The following is a 10,596-nucleotide window of genomic DNA, read 5'->3' as shown; positions in this document are numbered from 1 at the left end:
TGGTAAAGGAGGAAAATTGTTGGCGGAAAAGACAGTAACTTTTATGTGTTTTATAGTCTCTCCTGAGAGTTGTCATTGGTTTTAAGAGATTTTCTGGTGGTTTGTGAGGTTTCCTAAAAGACAGTGATACATATAATAAAATATTGTCTCTGCTGCTCCCCTATATATTTTTACCTTTATTATTTTTTTACTTATATAGCATTGGTAACTTCAAAACAGTGTTAAGTAATAGTGACTCACATGTGCATTTCCTGTGTGAATCCACCTTATGTTGGATTTTTTTACGTGCCTTTGGGCTCTGTTTATGGAATTTTATAGTGCCCATTAGCAAGTCAGTTGCATTTTGTTGCCTTTAATCACTAGGTTTGGCATCACAGACCTAACCTGATTCTTCTGTGCAGGTGCCCTTACGGACCAGTCTTGGGGAATGACAGCTGTTGACCCATGGGCTTCCTGGGGTGAGTCAAGAGCCTGGTCAGCTGTGGACTGCCATGTTGTAGCCTCTCCCTGTAGTGCTCTGCCACAGCTGGGGATCAGAATGGGTGGGGCTTTGGGGCAGATGATCCAGATCCGTCTCTGTGAAGAGTTGGAACGAGGAGGGGTCAGAAACCTCTAGTGAGCAATAAGATGATGGTGACATCTCAAGATGCATGAGAATTCGTGTGTGGCCATTTAGGGTTCAGGCGCAGGAAGGCTGGTCACACCAGACACTGCTTCTCAGAGATGGTACTTAATAGCACAGGGTGGGCAATGAGAGAGTCATGTGTCAGGTACTTTCCTAACCTTCTCTGAGCCCTAATTCCTTCATCTATAGAATGAGGAAGTGGGTTTCTTCCCTCATTCAAGGGGGAGGGGCAAGGGCTGATCCTTAGTCCCCGCGGGGAAGGAAGGGTGAGCTCCTGGCAGCAAGAGCTGCCTCCATGACTTTTTTCTCCTTCCCTAGCTCTGTGTCCTCAGGAGCCTGCCTGTCACGTGGAGGGGAGCCCCGAGGAGGGGAGGAGGGCCGCTGGGCTCCCAGCAGCCCAGGTTCAGGTGAGATGGGGCCTCCACTTATTCTTGAAGGGCTGTCCTTTTCTCAAAGGATGTTGTCCAGATTATCCCTGGTCATCCCAGTTGATGCGGCTTGCCAGTTTAAAACAGTTAAGAGTTTGGGTAGGGAAGGAAGCAACTGGAAGTTAATGCTTCCTGAGAGCAGGTAGGGAGACTCAGGCAGTTTTTAGTGTCTTAGAGCCTTGAAATCAACCAGCCTGTCCACAATGCTGAGCCCCAGCTGACCCTGGCTTATTGTGGAGGATGAGGGGCAGTCCTTTTGGCTGGCAGCCCCACTTCTCTTCCCTCTTCCCACCTTTACTCATGTCTTTAGCACCTGATTTAGGCTGATGCTGTGCAGTGAGCTCCATCCTTGCTGTGAGGGGAACAAGCACAGGTATGAGCCTCTACCCTGAGGAGCTCCCAGACCCTTTTCCAGGGTTATTCACTCAGTTAAGAGCATCTCACAGCCTACCTGGGGCCACACATGCAGTGCGGGATGTGAGAAACCTGAGATGGGTAGAGTAGGCCTGGAGGAGCTCAGTTTACCTGCTACGTTGGGAGATGGGACAGAGTCTGTGTGGAGGTCAGCTTTTGCTGTGGAGGGGAAGGCTGCTTGGGAGACCTGGACCAAGAGGTGAAAAGAATACATCAGCCAGTTAGGCACAGCCTGGTGAGTGGGAGTCTGGCCTCCTACAGAACCGCAGGGGTCGGGGGTGGCAGGCAGCACACTGTGTGGCCAGTGTTTGAGTGAGACTGACTCCAGTTAGATTTTAGGCTAGAGAGGCCAGGATGAACCCAGCCAGGCCCTGAATGCCTGAATACCTGAATGCCTGCTGCAGAGCTTCAGAAGTCTTGGGATCAGGGGGCACCAGGGTCTGGAATGTGGCTGGCAAATTTCCCCTAATGGGTGTGGAAAGAAGGGGGCTGTGGGAAGCAGGCTGGTGTTTCAGGCTTCAGTCTGACCAGGGCCTGGGAGCTAGGAAGGAGAGGAAGATCAGAGAGGTATAAAGAAATCAAAGCAGGTGACTTTGTGATTATGGGGATAGGGTGGCTCCCGAGAGAAATAGGACAATGGAGTCACTTTGGAAAGGTGTCATCTCCCTGCATTCGCCCTGCCCAGTCTCCTCACCAGATGGAGCCACTTAAAAAAATTTTTATAATAGCTTTATTGAGACAGTATTGGCATACTATAAAGTTAATCCTTTTAAAGTATATCGTTCAGTGGTTTTTAGTATTCACAGAATTGTGCAACAATACCAGTATCTAAATCTAGAACATTTTCATCATCCTAAAAAGAAATCCTGTACCTATTAGTGGTTACTTCCTGTTCCCCCTGCCAACCACTAATGTACTTTCTGTCTCTATGGATTTGCCTAGTCTGTACACTTCATATAAATGGAATCTTAATATGGCACACCCTTTTGTGTCTGGCTTTTTTCACTTAGCATAGTATTTTTTTTTTTTTTTTGAGACGGAGTCTCGCTCTTGTTACCCAGGCTGGAGTGCAATGGCGCGATCTCAGCTCACCGCAACCTCCGCCTCCTGGGTTCAGGCAATTCTCCTGCCTCAGCCTCCTGAGTAGCTGGGATTACAGGCACGCGCCACCGTGCCCAGCTAATTTTTTTTTGTATTAATAGAGACGGGGTTTCACAATGTTGACCAGGATGGTCTCGATCTCTCGACCTCGTGATCCACCCGCCTCGGCCTCCCAAAGTGCTGGGATTACAGGCTTGAGCCACCGCGCCCGGCCTAGTATTTTTGTTTTTAAGAGTTATCCATATTGTAGCATTTCATCAGTATTTCTTTTAATGACTGAGGCAGCCATTTTTAACTTCCTCTTTTCAGTTTTTTAGAGTTGTGTCTGTATTTCTAAATGGGAGATTTTTTTAAATTGGCTTTTCCTAGTTCATCAGAGTTACATTTACTCTGTTAACTCCCTGCTATGAAAGATGAAGAAAAAGAGTTTCATTACCGTTTTTTAGGTCTTTTATTTGTAAGTTAAAATAATGAATCAAGGCTGGACGTGGTGGCTCACGCCTGTAATCCCAGCACTTTGGGAGGCGAAGGCGGGTGGATCACCTGAGGTTGGAAGTTCAAGACCAGCCTGACAAACATGGAGAAACCCTGTCTCTATTAAAAAAAAAATAAAAAGAATCAAGCAGATACTTGGATATAAAACAAGATTTAAAAATAATGTCTCTACTTTATGCCTCTCCCCCAAATTAAAAAATATTAATAAAACTGCCCACAGTTTCAAATCTGGTGGGTGAAGTGCATGATAAGTATGCTGTCCCCACTTGGCAGCGTTGCTATCCCTGGTCCAGGTGAGATGGGAAGCAGAAGGGCCTGAATCATATGATACAAGGTGATTGTTGCCTGGCATCACAACTTGGGCAGCTGTGAGGTTTGGTGCTGTTACAATGTACAGTCATTATTAAATCCTAGAACAGAGTCATCAGCAGTGAAGCTAGGCTATCCTGAAAGATGGCCCCTGAATCAGACTCAGGAGTAGAAGTTAGCTTTAATAAAACACTGCGAAGATAAGCCCTGTTAACCGCCATGCTACATTCTGCTGTTAATTTATGCTAGGGTTTCTGAGAATTATCAAATTTAATGCTGAGAAAATAAAACAGAATTAAAAATAACACCCTCCAATGTCTGAAGAGTTGTGATTTCTGATAACATGCTCCTGGCTGGCCCCCCACCCCACACTCACTTTGGATTTTTCCCCGTGGGAAACTTGGACTTGACTGTTGTGTGTTTTTAACTAAATGAGATTAACCCTGTGTCCCTTTATTGTTCCCTCGAAGTTAAATATTTATTGAAATAAAGCATTTATCTGGTGAAAACATCAAATGCTGTCATCCCTCATTATCTGGATAGTCCATTCATGGAAGTATGTTGAATAGTGAGGTTTTAGCTACAGAAGCCCTGGTCCCATTATTTCTAGGAATAGGGGAAAATAATAATTGTAGTGATAATATCCCATTCCATCCTAAAACCCCAACCAGCCTCTCCAAATATGGAAGCATTCAAATGCCTCTAACAATCCACCAAGGATATCTGCTTAACAAACATGATGCACATAAAACACCAATAATAATCCTGCACCCACCCTTGGTCATACTTGAGGATGTGCACAGTCGGGTTATGTTTTCCTTCTCTGCAATGAAATTCTACCATAGAAGCCATCTGAATTGCCCCAGGTTCCTTGAAGGGGGAGCAGTTGGGCAAGATCTGTCAGCAAAGATCTGAGACCCAGCGAGGCCCCTTGGTCGTCTCTCTTTCAGACGCTCACAGGGTTTAAATGTGTGGCTGGTTTGTTAGCAGATTCCATAAAGTGCTTTAGAATGCCTAGATAAATGCTTATACGTGTATACAAAGTGATATGTGCAAAAATGTTTATGAGGACTTGGGTGAAACACTTTTGCAAGTCATCCTAGGGTATAATTGGAAAATGCAAATTTAGCTCATAATGGTGACCAGAAGGATTTGGTCCTCCCTCTAGCAGGACTCCTCTAACACCTTTAACCCTCAGCGTCAGGCAACGGTGAAACCTCCTGTCCTGAAGGGTCCCTCTCGTCTCCACAGCTCATGAGACTAGGTGCCTGTCTTCTACAGTCTCTTCCTTATGGCCTTTTGGTTTTGCATTTTCCTTTGCAATTCTAGGCTGAAGGTGTTTCCTGTGTCCCCTTACCATCCATCTATTTAATTATTTTTATTTTTGAGACAGAGTCTCACTGTGTTGCCCATACTGGAGTGCAGTGGGGTGATCTCAGCTCGATGCAGCCTCCCCGTCCCACGTTTAAGGGATTCTCATGCCTCAACCTCCCGAATAGCTGGGATTACAGGCGTGTGCCACCACACCTGGCTAATTTTTGTATTTGTATTTTTATTTTTATTTATTTATTTTTTTTGAGGCGGAGTTTCACTGTTGTTACCCAGACTGGAGTGCAATGGCGCGATCTCGGCTCACCACAACCTCCGCCTCCTGGGTTCAAGCAATTCTCCTGTCTCAGCCTCCCGAGTAGCTGGGACTACAGGCGCGCACCACCATGCCCAGCTAATTTTTGTATTTTTAGTAGAGACGGGGTTTCACCTTGTTGACCAGGATGGTCTCGATCTCTTGACCTCATGATCCACCTGCCTTGGCCTCCCAAAGTGCTGGGATTATAGGCGTGAGCCACTGCGCCCGGCCTATTTTATTTTTTTTAAGATGGGGTTTCACCATGTTGGTTGGTCAGGCTGGTCTTGAACTCCTGACCTCAGGTGATCCGCCCGCCTTGGCCTCTAAAGTGCTTGGATTACAGGGGTGAGCCACCACGCCCGGCAATTTTTGTGTTTTTAGTAGAGATGGGATTTCACCATGTTGGCCAGGCTGGTCTGAAACTTCTGACCTCAGGTGATTTGTCTGCCTTGCCCTCTCAAAATGCTGGGATTACAGGTGTGAGCCACCACTCCCGGCCTCCTTACCATCCTTGAGGTGAGGCCTCCATGATTTGTGGGCCTGGGCATGCAGCTCTTTTCTTATAACTGCTTTTTAGCCCATGGGGCTTCCAGTTTGAAAATGGCCCCTTTTTCAATTCTAAATGTTTTTGAAAATTTACTTTTAATTTTGACAAATTTCATAATTATAGAAAAGTATAAAAAGGAAGCAAATAGCATCCCCATCACTGGACAATTACTAATGTTTTGTCATATTTGTTACGTTTTCTTCTTTTACGTAGTACTCATTCTCTTCCCACTTTTTCTTAGGCAACTATTCATGGATTAAGTTTGTACACAGCTAACATTTTCGTATGCATATGTAGATGATAAACTGTATAGGCATGGACAGTCTTTTTCTTTTTTTGAGACACAGTCTCACTGCGTTGCCCATACTGGAGTACAGTAGCGTGATCTCTGCCCATTGCAACCTCCGCCTCCCAGGTTCAAAGGATTCTTGTGCTTCAGCCTCCCAGGTAGCTGGGATTGCAGGCGTGTGCCACCACAACTGGCTAATTTTTGTATTTTTCGTAGAGGTGGCATTTTGTCACACTGGCCAGGCTGGTCTCAAACTCCTGGCCCTAGTGATCTGCCTGCCTCTGCCTCCCAAAGTGCTGGGATCATAGGTGTCAGCCACTGCACCCCGCCCAACAATCTGTTTGTTTTTTTTTTTTTTCAATATTTTTTTCCTATATGTAGTTTTCCTATAGTTTTCATTTTTCAACTTTGAGGTCCACCCATGTTGATACATAGAGAGAAGTCAGGCTTGTGCCTTTGGCACTGCCAAGTGTATCTATTAGGGAAATGCACCTCTGCCTTCATCATTTCTTTTATGGATAGGTTTATAAGTTCCTCTTCCCCCATTGTTTTTGCTTCTCCGGCCAAAGCTTTGTGAACATTCCTGTAGCTTCATTTTGTGTACGTGTTTATGTAGTTTTTATCTAGGCATACCTTTAGAAGCAGAGTTTTACTTGGTTTTAGGTATGTACTTTTTTTTTTTTTTTTTTTTTTGAGACCATCTCGCTCTGTAGCCAGGCTGGAGTGCAATGGTGCGATCTCGTCTCACTGCAACCTCCGCCTCCTGGGTTCAAGCGATTCTCCTGCCTCGGCCTCCTGAGTAGCTGGGACTGCAGGTGCGCATCACCATGCCCAGCTAATTTTTGTTGTTTTTTTTTGTTTTTGAAACGGAGTCTCGCTCTATTATCAGGCTGGAGTGCAGTGGCGTGATCACAACTCACCACCACCTCTGCCTCCCCGTTCAAGCGATTCTCCTGCCTCAGCTTCCTGAGTAGCTGGGATTACAGGCACACACTACCACACCCAGCTAATTTTTGTATTTTTAGTAGAGATGGGGTTTCACCATGTTGGCCAGGATGGTCTCGATCTCTTGACCTCGTGATCTGCCTGCGTCGGCCTCCCAAAGTGCTGGGATTACAGGCGTGAGCCACTCTGGCTAGGTATGTACTTTGAATGTTACTATGGCTGCCACATGGCTCTCCAAGGGGGTGAAGCTACTTCTCAGTCTCCCCACTCTGGGAGAAAATACCCATTTTCCTGCAATTTTGTCAACACTTTACATTATCAGGTCTTTTAAGTATTTGCTTACCTCAGGACCAGAAAGGTATATTGCGTTACTTTAATAGGCATCTTTTGATTGCTAGTGAGCTAAGTACCCTTGATATCTTTATTGGCCGTGTGTACTTCCTTCTGTCTTTGTCTCTCTTCCCCCATCCCTAGATTTCTGGAGACTGAGTTTAATGTAGGGGACATGCATTCTGGATCCTGATTCTTTGCCATGTATCATTTATCTCCTCCCAGTCTGTAGCTAGTCTTAACTGGTGGTGTCTTATCAGTCAGATGTTTGAATGTTGGTATGTTTTTGTCAAATGTGCCTATCTTTGTTTATGGCTAGTGTTTTTCTGTGTGTATCTTATTTTAAGAAGTCTTGTGTTATTTAAAAAGTGAGAATTCCCTCTTGTCCTTTTCCTTTATGTTCTTTTTCCGGGGTCTTCTGTTCAGGTGGATCTCCTAAACAGATTGGTATGTCTCTGATCTCTTTATATTCCATGTCCTTTTCTTGGTGGGGATTGGGGGGCCTGATGATCATAATCTCACCGCAACAGAACTCTTTAGGGCGTCCTGAACTGACTGCTCTGTCTTCTGGTCTTTTCTTACTCTGTGAAGGTTTTCCTGTTCTCTCAGAGAACCTCTCTTGTAGCATCCTGTCCTGTTTTATACTGAAATCACTCTGGTCTGAGAATCCGAGAATAGGAATTACAATTCTTTGAAAGTTGAATGTGGCTGTTGTCTGGATTCTCTGGCCTCTTGGCTACTTAGTTTATCTGTGCATCAGGTGTTCTTCATGTCCAGTAGTTATCTGGTTTGTGTTTCTCAGGGCAGGGCTGTGAGGCTGTAAGTCCTGCTCTGCTGCAGCTGAGTAGATCTGGTTCTTGATTGGTGCCTTCCCCCTCCCTCTGCCCTCCTGGTAAGGCATGCCCTGAGTTTCATGGGCCTGCATGGGCCAGGGTCATCAGGTCAGTTCTTCTTCCAGTTTTGTAGATATGGAGCTGTGAGGCCATTGACTCCCTTCCCTTCTCCTCCTTGTGGGCTCCACTCACCTGGGCAGCCTGATAACCTAGCCATAGTCTCAAGTCTGAGGCTTCTGGGACTTTTTTTCTGCAGGGCTGCTAGCAGTGCTGCCCACAAGGTGGGGCACTTGCAAAGCTGTTCAAGTGTAGGCTCTCACCTGCTGTTTTCAGCCTGACTCACCCCTGCCCCTCCTAGAGTCCTCTTGCAGGAAGCACCCGGTTCACCGTGGTGCCTCCTAGTGTGGGGCTGGGATCACCTCTACTCTAGTTGGTCAGTCTCGCCTTCATCTTCTCTGCCTCTTGGAGGAATGAGTGGAATTCCACGTCCTGATGCCCCACCCCACCCCTTTTTTTTTAACTGGCTGGTTTTTTAACTTTTTAAAAAAAAAAAAAAATTCTATGTTTTTATTTAAGACAGAGTCTCACTCTGTCACCCGGGCTGGAGTGCAGTGGTGCAATCTCAGCTCACCACAACCTCCACCTCCCGGGTTCAAGCGATTCTCCTTCCTCAGCCTCCCGAGTAGCTGGGACTACAGGTGCGTGCCACCACACCCAGCTGATTTTTTGTGTGTTTTTAGTACAGACGGGGTTTCACTGTGTTAGCCAGGTTGGTCTTGATCTCCTGACCTCGTGATCCACCTGCCTTGGCCTCCCAAAGCGCTGGGATTACAGTCCTGAGCCACTGTGCCCGGCCACAAACAACTTTTTACGTAGGAGATATTTTTTTTTCTTCTTCTTTTTTTTTTTTCCCAAGATGGGGTTTCACCATGTTGGTCAGGCTGGTCTTGAACTCCCGACCTCAGGTGATCCACCTGCCTTGGCCTCCAAAGTGTAATCCAAGATTATAGGCGTGAGCCACCACGCCCGGCTGTAGGAGATTTTTGAGCACCAAAGTAGAACATGAACCCTGTATTAGTTTAGTTTTATGTATTAGTTTTATGTAGCTATTGCAATAGATTACCACAGACGTTATCGCTTAGAACAACATGAATTTATTCTATTGTTCTGCAGCTCAGAAGTCTAAAATGGGTCTGTAGGGCTGTGTTCCTTCTGGAGGCTAAAGAGACGCCTGCTTTATTGCTTTTTCCAGCTTCTGGAAGCTGCCTGCATTTCTTGGCTCATGCCCTGTCCTCTGTCTGCAAAGTACCTCACTCTAGCTCTGCCTGCATCATGTCTCCTGTGACCTGACTCCTGCCTCCCTCTCTCATTAATAAGGGCTTTGATGATTACATTGGGCCACCTGGATAATCCAGGATAATCCCTCTAAAAATTCATAATTATATTTGTAAAGTCCCTTTCATCATTAAGGTAACAGTCACAGGTTCTAGGGGTTAGGACATGGTCATCTTTTGGGGGCTGTTGTACAGCCTACTGCGAGCACTCATGTTGACAAGCGTCAGCAGCTGTCAGCTTTCTGCTTTCTTTTCACCTATTCCAACACAACCTGTTTTAAACTGGAGTATTTGAAAGCAAATCTCAGAATTGTATCATTTCACCTGTAAGCGTTTCTGTGTATATATCTAAGAGATATGTACCCTTTGGGAAATAACCATAATACCTTTTCATACTCAGCAAAATTACCAATAATTCCTCAATATTATCTGATCCCCAGTTCGTGTTGTTTTCTCTCTGTGTCCCTAAAATGTCTTTTTACAGTTGTCGGTTTGTTCAAATCAGGATTTAAAAACAGCCCACACATTGCACGTGTTTCATATGCTAAAGAAACTAGATCGCTGGTCTTGGTTTGCCTGATTTTTGCCTTCATGATATCATTGAATAAGTTCCTCCATCCCCTCATCTCCTGTAAACTAGTAGTTGGACTAGAGGCCTGAGTAGGTTCGTTTGGTGTTTTTGGTAAGAATGCTTCATACTGCATTGCATTGGTGGGCACATGGTGTCTGGTTGTCCCATTTTCAGGTGTGATGGATTAGTGTGTGCAGTTTTTGTCAGACTGACCCCTCCATTATAAAGCTCCCTGTCTGCCTTTCACCTGCGGCTGAGCAGTCATTGATGATGGTCATTGCCACTGTCCACTGTTTTATTAGGGACTGTAGAACTGCTCTAATTGTTCCAGTCCTTTTGTGATAATTAGATGTAATTCCTCTATTTTCAGTTTTTACTTTTTTTAGCGACGGAGTCTTGCTCTGTCACCCAGACTGGAGTGCAGTGGTGCAGTCTCTGCTCACCATAACCTCCGCCTCCCGGATTCTAGCAATTTCCTGCCTCAGCCTCCCAAGTATCTGGGATTACAGGTGCACGTCGCTACACCTGGCTAATTTTTTTGTATTTTAGTAGAGATGGGGTTTCACCGTGTGGTCCAGGCTGGTCTCAAACTCCTTAGTGTAAGGTATATTGCCGAGTTAAAATGAGGAAACTGAGGCCAGTGAGAAAAATGAGAATCCAATTTATTCAGCTCCCGGGAGAGGTTCTGTGGTCCAGGAAGGGGCCAGAGAAGTCGCAATGGGCTTCTTAGGGCGTGGGGTTTTATAAG

At 45.6% G+C, this 10,596-nt stretch overlaps 1 protein-coding gene across 3 annotated transcripts in view; it reads left to right on the top strand.

Moving 5' to 3' along the window:
• Positions 1 to 10,596, top strand: part of ZNF606 (zinc finger protein 606) — a 57,660-nt gene that overhangs the window by 1,243 nt on the left and 45,821 nt on the right. For all 3 annotated transcript variants that reach the window (XM_012473163.3, XM_012473160.2, XM_064367413.1), the window contains 2 exons: positions 402 to 458; positions 944 to 1,032. In XM_012473163.3, the coding sequence (XP_012328586.2) occupies positions 402 to 458; positions 944 to 1,032 (146 nt within the window). The remainder of the gene's footprint in view (positions 1 to 401; positions 459 to 943; positions 1,033 to 10,596) is intronic.

Source organism: Aotus nancymaae, unplaced genomic scaffold, assembly GCF_030222135.1.
Source record: "Aotus nancymaae isolate 86718 unplaced genomic scaffold, 86718_ANA_hifiasm-v0.15.2.pri h1tg000069l, whole genome shotgun sequence".
NCBI lineage: Eukaryota > Metazoa > Chordata > Mammalia > Primates > Aotidae > Aotus > Aotus nancymaae.
This window is presented reverse-complemented; position numbering and strand designations above follow the sequence as displayed.